Genomic DNA, 16083 nt, shown 5'->3' with positions numbered 1-16083 from the left:
AAAAAAAAAAAAAAAAAAAAAAAAAAAAAAAAAAAAAAAAAAAAAAAAAAAAAAAAAAAAAAAAAAAAAAAAAAAAAAAAGTCAAGAACTCGAACCTTTGATCTCCTCATCAGCGTCGTGATACTCCTGCTCGTCCTCAGGCACTGGTTCAAGCTCCACTTCCTCCCCAATAATACTCTTCACCGAGCCGCCAGTACTTCCATCGGCATCGGCATCTCCACGAGAACCATCCTTGTCATCGGGATACCTGACCACCACTACTGGACATACACAATGGTGAACGCAGTAATCGCTAACACTCCCAAGTCGGCCCTTAGTGATTCGCTTGGAGGCGCCGAAGCCACGGCTCCCCATGATAACAGCGCTGAGCCCTAATCTTTCAACCTCCAAGCACAGCCTCTCCTTCATGTCGTGGTCTTTGACTATATGAATCTTGAAAGGAATATTGGCCTCCACTAAAGGTTGAGCCAAGTCACTGGCCTTGGTCGTCGTGAAGTTGTCGAAATCGTCCTCGAGCTTCCTTTGCGATTCCTCGGCGCTAACATCGTCGCTGCCGCTACTCCTTTGATTAAGGTCAACCGCTCCCCAATCCGCTCCGTAAAGAACGCTGGTAGGTCGCACGTGAAGAAAAAACACCAAATCGCCGGGACGGAGATAGTTCTGAACAGCCCAACGGACAGCGTAGGCGCTTTCATCGCTCAAATCAACAGCAATTGCTATTCTCCGCTGGGAGTCCAATGAATGACGCGCTGATAGAAGAGCACCCGGCGACGACGGTTGAATTCGACCAGAGTCATTAGGATTCACGCCGTCAATATCAGTAGATTCCAAGTCCGATCGCGTAGGTTGAAGACTCATGCTGGAAAAGGTGGAAATACAGCTGATGGAAATTCGAATCAGAAGCGAAACAGATGACAAAGAAAAGATTAAATGCGCAAAAAATGGAAGAACTGATCCAGAAAATGGAAAAGAAAGAAAGAACAGAGCCCAAAATGCAAACGGAGAACCGATCAACGGAAGCAAGAGGAAGATTCCAAGATTCCAAATGACTTGCAGACTGGAATTTGTTAAAAATGCTTGGAGAATTGACGAACGATTAGTTCAACAACCAAACCCTAACGGCACTTGATTAATTTAATCATCTTCCTTAATCTTCGTCATTATCAGTCGCGATAGTTCTTGTTTTTTCCTGCCCTTTTTTCCTTTTTCATTTCCGTTGAGAAACCAGTGCTCATGAGCTGCTTCAATGGCCGAAAGTTATTCATATACTTAATAAGAAAAAAACAAAAACAATTTCCAAATTAAATTTAATATTTAAATTAATAAATAAAACATTTTAATATAAATTTTTATTTCTCGATTTATTCCTAAAATATCTAAAATTATAATCATAAAATACTTATATTTTTATTTCTAAAATATTATATTAAGCCTCGTTAATTATCTTTTACTACACATCTAAGCATATGTTAACCACATTTTTATAGCAAAAAATTATTTTTATAAAAATGTAAATTATATTTTTAGTTCATACCGGTAAATGTGGTCAAGTGAGATCTTTGGTTGGAGAGAGAAATGAAACCTCTCCCGAGCAGATAGCTATACGTAAGGGACAAAATAGACAATATCTACTAATGGGGCTAGAGTGGATAATATCTGCTAGCGTGGCTCCTACCATATGATCCTTAATTAGTCCTTAACCTCGGAAAAAAAATAAATAAATAAATAAGAAAAGGGCAAAGTGAAATGGGTGGCAATTAAGTGTCCACGTAAAACTCCAAATATGCCAAAAGAAAAAGGGTTTATAGTAGATTGCTTGATGTGTGGGGAAAAGCAAAGCAAAGTATAAAGCAAATAAACATCAAAAGCCCGAAAATATTTGAATTTCTAACCTTTTTAAACGATAATTCATGTCTTTTTGTAGTTTAATTTCGAAAAAAGTTATACACAATGCCTCGAATTCTCTCACGTTAAAAAACGACATTCGCTTGTATCAACGTGCGTCAGTGTTGGAAGTTGACGTCTATTTGAGGGGAAAATCTTGAATGTATAAGCAAGAGTAGACAGTATCATGCTGTTATAGAAGTTTTGTTGTTCTTATCTTACTCGAGATTTTGGTTTCGTCACGTATCTGACTCCGAAAGCGACTTCAATGAACCGACTCAGCGTTCTCAGCTTTCATCGTGATCGATCTCTTATTTAGCCATTTGTTTCAGGTGTTTCTATTTCAAACCACTCATCTATAATAAATATTTCTCATTATTATTTCTTATGAACAAGGAGAACGACATTTCAATCTTCAATTTTTAAAGATATTTTGTTTTTCTTTTTTTGTCATTATTATCATATTCACATGTAATAAAGTTACGTAAAGCTAACCAAAACATCACGTGTCATCATTTATACCATTAAAAATATATTTAAAAAATAAATTTCTTCTCGAGCTTTTATTAAAAATAAAATAAAAATTAAATTAAATTATTAAAAACTAACGAAGACTATTAAAATTAATATTTTGATGGGATGTTTCATCTCCCTCTAATGAAAAGAACTATTTTATTTATACTAATTATTTTGTAGAATAATTAAATAATTAATTATTTTCGTAATATGAAATTAATAATTATAATATATAGTATTATTTATCTCAAATTATTCTCGAGAAAAAATAATTTTTATAAATATTTAAAACCTACATTTTATTAATTGAGTTGACCTTAAATTACTTAGCTGGAAATTATTATTTTTTTAATTTTCACACTTAATTACTCTTTTATTTATTTCCAATAATAATTTTTTTTATTGATTGATGTGAGAGTACATATTTTAAATATGAGATAAAAAAATAAAAGTCAGATTATCCAAAAGTATTTATTATGAACCATAGTTAAGAAATTAGTGAGAAAAATATTGGTGAAATATTGACTTAAAATAATGAATTTTACTTTGACCACATCTTAGCCGTTCGATCTAGTCTGTTGATGATGACTTATTTAACACGTGGTGTAGTATCATAGACTTGTCTCTACCTGATTACCACGTGGATTTATTATTTTTTGGGGTTCAGACTTCGCTATTATGACCCCACAATTCGCCAATGTTACAACTCAAAAATGTTTTTTTCTTCTTCTAAATTTAATAAAAATATATTAATTTTAGCTCACGTTGGACAAATCTTTTTGATCAACTTGAATTATTGAGTTGGTTAGATCGGTGAACCAATAATCTCAAATAGAGTTCATAACCTACGAGTTGGGTTGGATTTTTTTAATTATTTTAAAAAAATCATATTTATCTTATTATATTGATAATTAAAATTTCATAAAATTTAGATATCAAACATTTATAAGTCAGAATACATCACTAGTATCGGTTACAAATGTCAAATATGAATCTTATCCATACAACTATATATATATATATATATTTTTGGGTAACCATCCTCCGACAATATTTAATAAATATGTGGGTCATACTCGTATCCATACAATTCAATAAAATTTTAAAATATGTTTTTTTTAATAAATTGAATGAAATTGGAATATGGATTTAATATAATGAAATGAGCCAGCTTGATCTTATCTATGGAATGATGTCTAAGATAACCTCATTTTAAAAAATAAATAATAATAAGAAATTTTGATGAAATATTAAAAAAGAACAAGATATTCATGTTTTTTTTGCTAGTCTGAATCAATATAATAATAATTTCTTTTTTTTTAGTTTAAATGAAAATTCAACCTCTTGTAATGTAAATCAAATTAATTAATTAATTAATTAATTAATTAATTATATATATATAACTACATTATTGGAAATATTAAACCAATTAAAATAATACGAGAGAGAGGTCTATTTTATCCATGGATCCTACAGAGATCCATCTCAATTGGGGAGGAAATTTACTGCTTCAACAGGAATTTCTTGTTAGATAAATGGGATTAGGAGAAGATTATATTCTTATTCTTGTCCCTATGTCTCGTTCTCATCCTATTTAATATAAATATATTTTCAATACATATTTTATATATACATATATATACACGTTTTTTTTCCTACATTAAAGAAGTTAATGGTAATGATTAAAGTAATATTAAATTTGAAATTCCATAATTGGTTTATTATGATTTTTTCTTTTTACCATTAAATTGAAAAATGAAAAATTTAAAAATGTTCGAGAATTTTGGCCTTGAATCTCACAAAAATAAATGGAAAATGAAATAGGTCGGGATGATTTAGACAAAAAAGGCCTCCTCGTTCCTGCCCGTCCCAGCACGAATATTTGAATCTACAACCTTTCGGATACGAACGCTCCTAGTTACATTTCTAGGAAATAACCTAAAGAAAAGCCGTTGAAACATGAACAACAAGAGACGATTTTGAGGTTGTCTATAAATACACAGCTCCCTCATCATTGGCTTCCAATTTCACTGAGAAATACAGAGAAAAAATGGCGAAATGTTGCTGCTGCTGTGATCGAACTCAAGTGAAGAAGGGAGTTTGGACGCTTGAAGAAGACCAAAAGCTTATTTCTTATGTTAATAGATATGGCCATTGGAATTGGAGGCGACTTCCAAAATTTGCAGGTCACTCTCTTTTCTTCTTGCGTTCGTTCATCCTCTTCTTCGATCTAATTTCTTCCCGTGTTTGAAAAATTTAGGGCTTTCGAGATGTGGAAAGAGTTGCAGGTTGCGATGGATGAACTACTTGAGACCCGATATCAGAAAAGGGGGTTTCTCGAAGAAAGAGGAAGAAATTATAGTCAAAATGTATGCCGCTATCGGTGGCAGGTATACTCCAACTCTTACTTTCATCGATTTCATGTGGCGGGTATTTTTAGGATCGGTTAAATCTTTGAATTTGGTAGTGATTAAATATGGTATTAGTTTGAGAGTTTCTAAAATCTTGTGGCTGCTCGGGAAAGAATGAATCTTTGATTTTGAACATTTGGGAGTTCATATGCTTATGTTGACTATTTCATGTGATGGGTACTTCTCGAATCGGTTTAATACGGTATTAGATCGAGACTTCTCGAGAAAAAAATCAATCTTTGATTTTGGACATTTGGGAGATTGTTTGTACTATTTCATGTGACGGTATTCCCTGGATCGATTTAAAATTTTGAATTTATTAGTAATTTAACATGGTATTAAATCGGGACGTTCGATTTATGCAGATGGTCTACCATGGCTTCCCTAATGCCGGGAAGAACAGACAACCATATAAAAAATCATTGGAATACAGTTTTAAAGAGACGAGTATTGCAGAAGAATGTGTCAAGAACAATGGCAAACAAACCACCACCACCACCACCACCACCACCGTCACCGCCGCTGCCGCCGGCGACAACAAGTCCAATTCACGAAGGGTTTTCCGGTGAGAGTCTGAGCTCAAACGATAACTCCACGCTCATTATTGATTCAACGGCTCTAGAGAGTGTACTAATTCAGACCATTGAAACGCCGACGGCCGGAAATATCGACATGCTGCCGGCGAATGATCGGCCGCCGGTGAGTTCCTCCGGCGATTTTTGGACTGACCCTTTATGGCTGGACTCAGATTTTGACCTGCCATTTGATTATCAGTATCAAGGCCTTGGAGAACCCATTGTTTCCAAATTTGGATTGGATGAATATATTTTTCAAGAAGAATTATATTAAATAATCAATTTTTTTTTGTTCGAGCACAAATCCATAGATAGCTTACTCAATTCGACAGAGATATATATAATAAACTGAACTATATATATATATTCCTAAACAATGCTTTGAAAACGTATTTTTCTGCATTTTCTGTATTCACTATTACTGCATAGAGTCATCAACCAATATTCGTACTTGCATTTTTTCTCCTTTGTTCTTTGTGTTCATCTAGAGAGTAATAGATGTTCCGAGGTCCTAACAAAATTTATTAAAGAACGGATCGAAAGAAATTAAATATAAAATAGAATTTATTTAATTTGTTAATTTATTTTAAAATTGGGTAATATATATTTTTTAAATATGAAATAATGAGATGATTTAGTTATGAGCTTGATAAATTATATTTATTGATTAAAGTCATGGATATTTAACAAAACAAAAAAGGAGAAGACTTATTGAATTATTATTATTATATTTTTTTCATAGATCTAGTGTCCGGTCGTTTTAATATATTTTTTTTTGTACGCGTCAATTCATATTAATCCGACTGTCAATTTCATATTTATAATTTTTAAATGTTTAATCTTAATCATTTTTACCGCATTTCTTCGTTTTTGTTTTTTTATACAAAATTTTAACTCTAAAGGGCAACCCGGACTAACCCAACTCGAACTATAAGGGTTGGGTTGGGTTGAATTAGCATTTCGAGTAGGGTTGAGTTCATTTTTCTGAACCCGAACTGAATTGGTTCAATTTTGGATTCGTGGACAAAACCTTCGGGTGGATCCGAGCCAATCCAACCAACCTGAACTTCTGGTGTGAGTAAAAAAAATTCCCCAACCTAACACGGATCATGTACCCCTAGTTTATGGGTCTCGGTCTATGACCGATATATAAGAGACATGAGATGACATCACAATATCCGTTGATAATATCAACGGATAATTAGTTATGAATATAAGTAATTTTGTACATTGACTATAGAAATTGAGAAAGGATGAAAATGAAATATTAGATATGAATGCAAAATAAATAATAATTTTAATTTGTTGTTGTTGGCATTATAATTATTTTCAAAGATGATAGATTTTTAGGGTCTAAACATGATGGAAACTATATAATAAGGCCACCATATTTGAAAATTTAAATTAATGTCACATTCTCATGGTATCTAAACTCGTACCATAATTAAAAACTTAGGATGACGTTGATTTATGTTAATTAATTAGTTTGTCTCGTATGAATATAGTAATGATATTTTTCTTCCCCCACGAGATTTGACCCTTTTACTAAATAACACATTGTTTTTGTAAAATTTTTGAATTCGAGTAATTTCAGTATGTTTTAAAATGCTATGTTAGTGAGAGGTTTCCACACCTTTGTAATGAATATTTCGTTCCCCTCTCTAACTAATGTGGAATCTCACAATCCACTTCTTTGTGACTGACTCTGGTACCACTTGTAACAACTAATGCCCACCACTAACAAATATTGTCCGTTTTGGCTTGTTAAGTACCGTCGTCAACCTCACGGTTTTAAAATGTGTCTGCTAATGAGAGATTTTAACAATCTTATAAGGAGTGTTTTGTTCTCCTCTCACACGACCATATCACAAACGGGATATCGAGGCTATTAAGTACTGAATCCGAACTTGTGTTGGTTTGTAGAGATAGTTTTCACTTTTAGAAATGAGGAGTAAGTAACGTGACCATGTCACAAAGGAATACGGAGGCTATCAGGTACTAAATTTGGATTCTAAATCCTAGACATGGAGCGTTCAATTCCTAGAAATTGTACCGATGACTTGAAAATGATAATAAGAGATTAATTTAAAAAAAAACAAAACTAATTCAAACCATGTTTAATTTTTTTTTCCTTATAAAATATAATGAATAATTATTTAAATTATTTTTATAAGCTAATTTTTAAATTAGTTTCAAACCTAAATAATAATTATTAATTAAAGTCCAAAAGCTGTGGCTTATTATAAAAAACTAAGAACACGGGATTAATATGTATTTTTACACAAAATAATCGATTTATTAATTATATTTTCTAATTACCAGGATGGTCTAGCAATATTAATATCCACCGTCGATGAAAATTATTGCGCTGAGATTTGAAATTCCACCGTCCGATCAACCAACAAATAAATTAATTAAATGTTTTGGAGTGACGTCAGTTAAAACATGGCCACTAAGTTTTTGGATGGATTTAAAAAACAAAATTTTTGGAAATTATTAATTGTATTACAAAATTAAAATAACAATAATAAATAAAGAAAAGAACCCAAAAGTTGACCATTATTCGTGGGAGTTTGATATATATATATATTTTTTTTAAGTTAAACACCAATTCCCTCAACCTAGACCAATTCAATTATTTTTTTTTGACTTAAAAAATAAAAATAAAAAATTCTCGTGAAATTCCATTCAAAAAGGAAAAAATATTTCTTATGAAGGTGTAGTTCTCCCTAATAAATGCATTTCAAAATCGTAAGATTGATAGCGATACATAACGAGCTAAAGTAGATAATATTTATTAGCGATGGACTTGAACTATTATAAATGGTATTAGAGTTGTACCAAATCGTGTGATACAGTTGTGTAACGGACCAAAACGAACAATATCTACTAGTAATGGGTTTGGACGGTTACAACTTGGGTCATAATTATGTTATGTATTATTGTTCCTATTATTAAACCACATGAAAATAAATAAATAAATCGAAACTTCTAATATTCTAATAATAAATATATATATATATACTTAAGTTGACTTATATTATAAACGAAAATGATTAAGATTTATGTTATTTATTAATATTTTGAAGATGTTATTTTAAATAGGTATTTGAGCGGATTTTATTTTCATTTATTTGAAAAATATTTTTATTTTATCTAATTTTAATTAAAATAAGTAACCGAGAATTAATAATAAAAAAATCAAGGTAAATTATTAATTATTAGGGACAACAATGCAAAAACGTCATATTAGCCACGTTTACATTTTATGTCACAAAGCCTAGACTGCAATTAAAGTCTTCTCAATAAAAATAAAACATTATTTTAAATAATATTCTTTTTTTAATTTCGTTTAATTTATTAGTACGACCCTTAGAATAAGTTTGTATAAGAATAAATTAAAATATTTAAATTCTATTTATTAATTTATTAATTAATAATTTACATGACAACGGTAACTGGAAGGTAATCATTTGATTGTTATGGACGAAATAGTTATTTTTCTTTTTAGAAAATAAAATTTTAAATTATTTAAATTATTGAGTATTAGTATAAACAAACTTTTGATTAAAGGGTAATTATGAACTATTTGGAATGGATTGGAAGTGTATTAAAAAAGAAAAAAAAAGAGATGAAGTTTGTGGCCATAGTGAAGCGATGAGGCAAATAGGCTTATCTTATCACTTTAGTGGGCATCAAAATTCAGGAACCTCACGAACAATCTCTCAAATCTCTACTCCACTCACTAGTAGATCATTACCCACATATCAATTGCTACGAAATCCCCTCCAGTTCTTGCTCTGCTCCATCCATGGCTTCCTCCACTCTTTCTTCTGCAACTTCCTCACAGGTATCTATGATTGTTTTTTGTTCTGAATTTCCATTGAAGTTTGTTGCCGATTGTTGTTGTTTTCATTCAGCTATGCGCCGGCAGAAGCGCGTTGTTCTGTCCCTCTCAAGCGCTTTTGAGGAAACCTAAAAGCACTCAAATGGGGGCAAAGGGAAATGGAATGGGCGGCAAAATCAGTTGTCAAGCCACGAGTATTCCGGCTGATCGAGTGCCGGATATGGAGAAAAGGAAAACCATGAATCTGCTTCTTCTGGGTGCTATTGGGCTTCCCACTGCTACCATGTTGTATCCTTACACCTATTTCTTTGTCCCTCCTGGGTAAGTTTTCCTCTGTGATCCTGTAATGGCTGGCTGGTTAGGTGGATGGTTGCGATGGAACTTGACAGTTACAAATGATATTAGAGCTAGACACCGAGCGGTGTGCCAGCGAGGATCCCAAGGGAGTGGATTGTGAGATCCCACATTGGTTGGAGAGGGGAACAAAGCATTGCTTATAACGATGTGGAAACTTCTCCCTAGTAGAAGAAAGAGGACAATATATGGTAGCGGTGGACTTAGACTGTTACAAATGGTATCAAATCTAGATACTGAGCTGTGTGCGAGCAAGTATGCTGGACTCCCAAGGGAGTGGATTGTAAGATCCCATTTCGGTTGGAGAAGGCAACGAAGCATTGCTTATAAGGATGCGAAAACTTCTTCCTAGTAGATGCGTTTTAGAACCTTGAGGGCAAGTCCAGAAGGGAAAACCCAAAAAGGATAATACATGCTAACGGTGGACTTGGACTGTTACAAATGGTATCAGAGCTAGACACCAAGCTGTGTGCCAGGGAGGATGCTAGGCTCCCAAGCGGGGTGGATTGTGAGATCCCACATCGGTTGGAGAGGGAAACGAATCATTGCTTATAACGATGTGGAAACCTCTCTCTTGTAGACACGTTTTAAAACCTTGAAGGGAAGCCCAAAGAGGACAATATATGCTAGCGGTGGACTAAGATTAGCATGATGTATAGCTTCAATTAGTAGGAATGAATGAGATTAGAAATGTCTTTGACGGCTTAGTTGATGAAATGCCTTCTTGTATAAGTACATTATTATGATAAACAAAGGTTAAATTACAAGTTTAGTTTCCGAAATTTGAAAATTATGTCTAATAAGCTCGAGTTTTCAATTTTGTGTCGATGAAAAGTGTCTAAGCTAATAAGTTCATAGCTTGCTGCCATGTCTGTACAATTGAGCTTATTGGACTAACTGTACTTGCTGTAGTATGATTGTTCACCTGGTAACTTTTTGAGCCTTTTTGTGTATACAATGACAGTACTGGAGGTTCTGGTGGTGGAGTTGTGGCCAAGGATGCTCTTGGAAATGATGTTTTGGCTGCTGACTGGCTTAATGTGCATGGCCCTGGAGACCGAACTCTCACACAGGGGTTGAAGGTGCTGTAACTCTCTAACTTTGCTTAATGAATGAACCGTGCGTTGGCCTAGTGGTTAATAAACGTCGTGTAAATGATAAGGGACTAGAGAGAGCGAGTTTAAGTCATGGTGGTCGCTGCTTATATCTACAATTTAATGTTCTACAAGTTACCTCGGTAATCAAATATAATAGGGTCATTGGGACTAGAGAGAACGAGTTTAAGTCATGGTGGTCGCTGCTTAAAGTTACCTTGGTAATCAAATATAATAGGGTCATTGTCGTTTGCTTAATGATGTTGTAAATATTGAGTAGGTATTGGCACCGTGCAGCCCTTGGTAGCAAACGATGTTGTAAATACTGAGTAGGTGTAGGTATTGGCACCGTGCAGCCCTTGTTCTCAAAGATCTTATGCTTCTTTGAGTGTAACCCACTACTTGTAAATATTATCTTCTTTGGTTTCCCTTTCCGGCTTCCCTTCAAGATTTTTAAAACGCTCTATTATAGAGAGAGTCTAGCCCAGTGACTCGCACCGTTTGGTAACCTGACTCTGATATCATTTGTAACAGCTAAAGCTCATCGCTAGCAAATATTGTCCTCTTTGAGCTTTCCCTCAAGGTTTTTAAAAGACGTCTGCTACGGAGAGGTTTTCACACCCTTATAACGAATGCTTTGTTCCCCACTACAACCGATGTGGGATATCACAATCCTCCCCCTTTGGGCTAGCGTCCTCACTGGCACACCACATGGTGTCTGGCTCTGATACCATTTGTAACAGCCCAAGTTCACCGCTAGTAGATATTGTGAGTTTTCTCTCAAGTTTTTTAAAACGTGTCTATTAGGGAGAGATTTTCACCCCTTATAAAGAATACTTGGCTCTCCTCTCCAATCGATGTGAGATCTCACATCAAGTCATTTGAAATGCAAAGCTTACACAATTCACGAGTTTCTGAATGTTAATTACTGTGCTGTTATGAACAAAAGGTATGTACAGTAAAAGGCAATCTGTTGATGATGATTTCAGGGTGATCCTACCTACCTTGTAGTCGAAAAGGATAAAACGCTCGCAACGTTCGGAATCAACGCAGTTTGCACTCACCTCGGATGCGTCGTGCCATGGAATGCAGCTGAGAACAAGTTCATCTGCCCGTGCCATGGATCCCAGTACAACGATCAAGGCAGAGTCGTCCGAGGACCAGCACCTCTGGTAATCCCTTTGCTTTCATGCCATTGCAAGGCCTTTGTTTAAACCAGCAACACAATCTTGAACTGTTAGATTATACATTAGTTAGTTACTAAATGAAGTTCAAATTTTGTGTTGGGACAGTCTCTAGCATTGGTTCATGCCGATGTAGACGACGGGAAGGTCGTGTTCGTCCCGTGGGTCGAAACCGACTTCAGAACTGGCGAAAATCCATGGTGGGCTTAAGCCTCCTCTTCATGTACATCTCTCCACATCCAACCCTTCAATTTGAAGTAAATTTTTTCTCCATCACTCATTTTTCTCGTGCTATATGTTATAGCCATGTTGGTTGCCATATATTAAGATACAATGCCACTGATATTAACTTCATTTTGTATTCAGTACATGAATGCACACTGGATTTCTTATATATAATTCTTAAAATTTCTTATATTTACGGCTCGAGCTTTAAATCTGTCTAATTTATCCTTGCAAGTGATCAGCATCGTTTCAATAGAGATATAGATTAGAGTAACGAGTATTTTACATGGACGGTAGATCATCGAGACATTTAACTTTATATTAATATAAAGGTTGATGGACAATTTTGAAATTTTGTAATTATTTCAATATTTAATTTCCAACCAACTTACGAGCGTAAATATATAATAAGTTAGTTTGGATATGTATATATATCTTTATATGTATATTTAAAAAGTAAGACAGGAATGAAATTAAGGTGGGATTGGGGATCGGGAATATAATTTGTGTTCCCATTGTCACACTTTCGAATCAGCGGACTTAATGATAATGTGGTACTTCGAACAAGCTAGCCATGTGAAAATTAGACTTTGTGGTCAATTTTGGCGAATGGTCGAGCGTCAAGCTAAGTTTTGAGAGAAAATTTTAGAAAACGTGGTTGAGGGAAACCGTTGAAAACAAGTTGGCACTACTTGGTCAGGAGGAGGTTTGATCACTACTTGGTCTTCTTAGTAATATATTTTGAGGCGATTCAGGTCTAACGAACATACATAATTTTGTCAAACCGTAATATAAACAAAAAATACAACATAAAAGCGAATAAAGGGTTTGACTTATCATTATATGCAACTATTGACAACACGCTCTAGACGAGAATAAACATGACACCCCACTCCTTTACTAAACGGGTCCCGATCTTAAGGGATAAAGGTATCACCTTTGGTAAATTCTCTAATTTCCAAGAAAAATTTACTCGGTAACTTTTCGAAGTATAATGATGATTTAAGAACTGCAAAGTTTTTTACTTTCTGGTTTAATTGAAAGCCCCAAGGAAAAATTTGTCACAAGAAAGCGAATGGGAAGAGAGTAAAAACAGTAAAAAAAAAAAAAAAAGCACCCAGATTTGACATTTACAGTGTAGCGAAAAGACAAAAAAGCCCCTCATCATCCCTTATTTTTGTCCACTAGCTTCACGTGAACCCGACAGGCTCAAAAAATTACAAAACAAACGGATCCCAACCCATAATTACCCCTACGCCCACTACCAAGCAAGCCAATAACCAATAACCAATAGGGGTATAATCGGAATCAGAGAAATGGACGGTGGCGATGACGACTGCGCTTTTTCCATCTGTAACGAATCGACGGCCAGCGGCATGTTTTCTTGGTCCGGACTACACGTAGACTCGTGAGGAGGGTGGGCGCTGTACATGATGGCTCGTAGTACGGCCGAAACGGTGGGGATATACGCCGTTTTGTTACGGGCGAGGAGCCACGTCAGCCCCATGAGCTGGCAGTCTCTGTTGAACATTTTACTCACTCTGTCGCTGGTGGCGTTCTTCTTCGTTGCCGTAACCTGGATTTATAAATCCCGACAAAGAACATTATATACTCGCGTCCAAACACACCGTAGGGCTGATTTGCAAATAGGAAAAAATAGTGGGGGGAAAGAAAAATAATAAGAAATTCCAAGGACCAAACTGTTACAAATAACGAAACATTTTAATTAAATTAAACACAGATTGTTATATAATTTTAATTTAATATTACCTTTTGAAGGGCACCAAGGCATTTCGTGCAACCGGAATAAGATGAGTTCCGGCAATTCTTTTCAAGATTACGGACGACGGCCGTCGGGGTGGCGTTCCGGTAGCCGTCGCGAACGCCGTCGCCGGAGACATTAAAGGCAGCGGGGCAAGACAACGAGCTAATTTGATGAAGCCGAATCCCACAAAAGCACAAAACGGCGTCGCAGCTTGCATTCGGCTGTGGAATCTTTATATTTCTACTCAACAGCGACGCCTGCAGCGAGTTCACGCATTTCTGTGAGTCGTCCGGCATCATCGGCAGGTCCGACGGCGCCGGAGTGGTAATCTTCAGGGCGGCGCGTGCATGAGCGGCAAAAAGCCATGCGGCTAGAACTGGACAGCACCGACTCCGGTCTAAGTCTCGACCGCAAGCCTCCCTAACGCCGCCGAAAAGCTCGTCGGAGAGATCAAGATGGCAAATTTGCATCTGGGTTTGGACCGGAAAGGCCGGCACCGTGTTGGAGGATGAGTATTCGCCGGGATTTTGTGGCTGGCTTTGGCCGGAAACCGGTTCGATGAGAAAACCAGCTGAAGTTGAATGAAAATTTGTAGCAATGCTTAAGAAAACGAAGCAAATTAGACATTTTTGGGCGAAATTAAGCATTTTTGGGGGAAATGAAGAAATGGGTATTCTTGTTTTTGGTAATTAGAGGTTTGGTAATGGAGAAAATATGATTAGAATGGGAAAAGAGTGATGAAATGCTTAAAGATTAGGGTTTTAAAAGTGGGATTTTTTCTAGCTTTTGGAGAGGATTCAAAAACATTCTCAAATGTTGAACAAAACCCACAAAAAAATGAAGGGTTTTGAAGTGAAAAGTGTAAGGAAGAAGAGGAGAAATCTCAAACAAAAATGAAATGGCATCACTAGAAGGAATGTTGGTTATATATTGCAATACAATGCCTCAATTATTTTGCACTAAGTTCATGTGTTGTTTGTAAAAGGAGAGGGAAATTGGTAGTGGGAGTGTTGAGGATTGGTTTGGTGGAGAGGAAGAGAAAAGGAAAGGAAAGGGGAAGAGAAAGGTACAAAAGTTTTGTTTTCTTTATCTATTTGAATGGTGGGGAGAAAATGTGATAAGAGAGTGATATGAAAGAAAGCAAAGCAAAGCAAATCACTATTGAAATTCGGTGTATAAAGTGAAATGGTTATATGTTTGGGAGTAGGGATGTTCTTATAGATCTATCTCCAATCTTACAAGCCAAACACCTTGCTATAATTGGTTTGCGTTTCTCGTTTGAGGTCTTTTTAGGGTTTTCGAACCTTTCGTTTAATTATAAATTTAGTCTCTACACTTTCGAAACTTTATAATGTTGATGGTGATATGTAACAGGTCAAAACAAACAACATTTACTAGTGGTAGATTTGAGTTGTTACAAATGATATCAGAGCCAAACACTGAACAGTGTACCAATGAAGACGCTGGCCCCCAAGAGAGGTGAATTGTGAGATCTTACCTCAGTTGGAGAGGAAATAAGGGTGTGAGAACCTCTTCCTACCAGACGCGTTTTAAAACTATAAGGCTGATAGCGATACATAATGTGTCAAACAGACAATATTTGAGAACAGTGAGTTTGAGCTGTAGTTTAAGTTCAATGACCCATCAAACCTATGAACGGAAGATTCAAGGTTGAAACTTGTAAGATAATCAAAATAATTTTATGCGAAAGTTTTCGATTCGGGCTCAAGAACACTCCAACTTCATTTGACTTCGTCTCTCCATAAGGTGGGATAGTTGCATCACATGATTCATCAAAGAAAAAAAGAACATACTTTACTAATGCTTGATGTGTAATGATACCAACAATGATTTTGAAGGAGATCACAATTGTTTATGAAAAGTTTGTTCTATTAAATTCCCAACCTAAAAAGCTTTGCCAATTGAATTGCATTATAAATAAAATATTGGGTTCTTTCTCTTAAAGTCTCATGGGTCACCTTTGTTGATCATTTTTAATTTTAGTATAAAGTTAGAAATAAAATAAAAAGTACCCATTACATGCTTCTTTTCATTACTCTTTTTAGATATGGATTAAACTTAATACTTATACTTATACTTGTCCGCTTTGACCCATTACGTATCATATTCAGTTCACGATTTTACAACACAAATGCTAGGGAGAGGTTTTCACACCATTATAAGGAAAGTTTCGTTCATCTCTTCAACCAATGTGAGATCTCATAATC

General features: G+C 35.2%; 4 protein-coding genes and 1 long non-coding RNA gene across 6 annotated transcripts in view; 3 read left to right on the top strand and 2 right to left on the bottom strand.

Moving 5' to 3' along the window:
* The window catches only part of LOC111486110 (universal stress protein PHOS32-like), a 3772-nt gene extending 2518 nt beyond the window's left edge, over positions 1-1254 (bottom strand). Inside the window, exon 1 of one of the 2 annotated variants that reach the window (XM_023133125.1) lies at positions 77-1254. In XM_023133125.1, coding sequence (XP_022988893.1) covers positions 82-858 — 777 coding nt within the window. In that variant the 5' untranslated portion in view covers positions 859-1254 and the 3' untranslated portion in view covers positions 77-81. The remainder of the gene's footprint in view (positions 1-76) is intronic. The other variant, XM_023133124.1, reaches the window with a different exon arrangement.
* Positions 1255-4450: 3196 nt separating this feature from the next.
* LOC111486126 (transcription factor MYB4-like) lies at positions 4451-5661 on the top strand. Its single transcript, XM_023133146.1, has 3 exons — positions 4451-4586; positions 4661-4790; positions 5177-5661. Exons 1-3 carry the CDS (start codon positions 4451-4453, stop codon positions 5658-5660), a joined length of 750 nt encoding a protein of 249 aa, XP_022988914.1. The 3' UTR covers position 5661.
* Positions 5662-9054: 3393 nt separating this feature from the next.
* LOC111486141 (cytochrome b6-f complex iron-sulfur subunit, chloroplastic-like) lies at positions 9055-12257 on the top strand. The gene is made up of 5 exons (XM_023133167.1): positions 9055-9236; positions 9307-9554; positions 10552-10669; positions 11671-11853; positions 11974-12257. The coding sequence occupies exons 1-5, from the start codon at positions 9198-9200 to the stop codon at positions 12073-12075; spliced, it is 690 nt and encodes a 229-aa protein (XP_022988935.1). The 5' UTR covers positions 9055-9197; the 3' UTR covers positions 12076-12257.
* LOC111486225 lies at positions 10676-11075 on the top strand. The gene is made up of 2 exons (XR_002718825.1): positions 10676-10961; positions 11021-11075. It is a non-coding gene; the product is annotated as an uncharacterized LOC111486225 (long non-coding RNA).
* A 909-nt stretch (positions 12258-13166) lies between the features above and the next one.
* LOC111486078 (uncharacterized GPI-anchored protein At4g28100-like) lies at positions 13167-15010 on the bottom strand. Its single transcript, XM_023133085.1, has 2 exons — positions 13861-15010; positions 13167-13666 (listed from the first exon to the last, which is right to left on the bottom strand). The coding sequence occupies exons 1-2, from the start codon at positions 14500-14502 to the stop codon at positions 13352-13354; spliced, it is 957 nt and encodes a 318-aa protein (XP_022988853.1). The 5' UTR covers positions 14503-15010; the 3' UTR covers positions 13167-13351.
* Positions 15011-16083: the final 1073 nt, after the last annotated feature.

This window comes from Cucurbita maxima, unplaced genomic scaffold, assembly GCF_002738345.1.
Source record: "Cucurbita maxima cultivar Rimu unplaced genomic scaffold, Cmax_1.0 Cma_Scf00011, whole genome shotgun sequence".
In the NCBI taxonomy this organism is placed as follows: Eukaryota; Viridiplantae; Streptophyta; class Magnoliopsida; order Cucurbitales; family Cucurbitaceae; genus Cucurbita; species Cucurbita maxima.
Note: the sequence above shows the minus strand (reverse complement) of the source record. Positions and strands in the feature narration are given on the sequence as shown.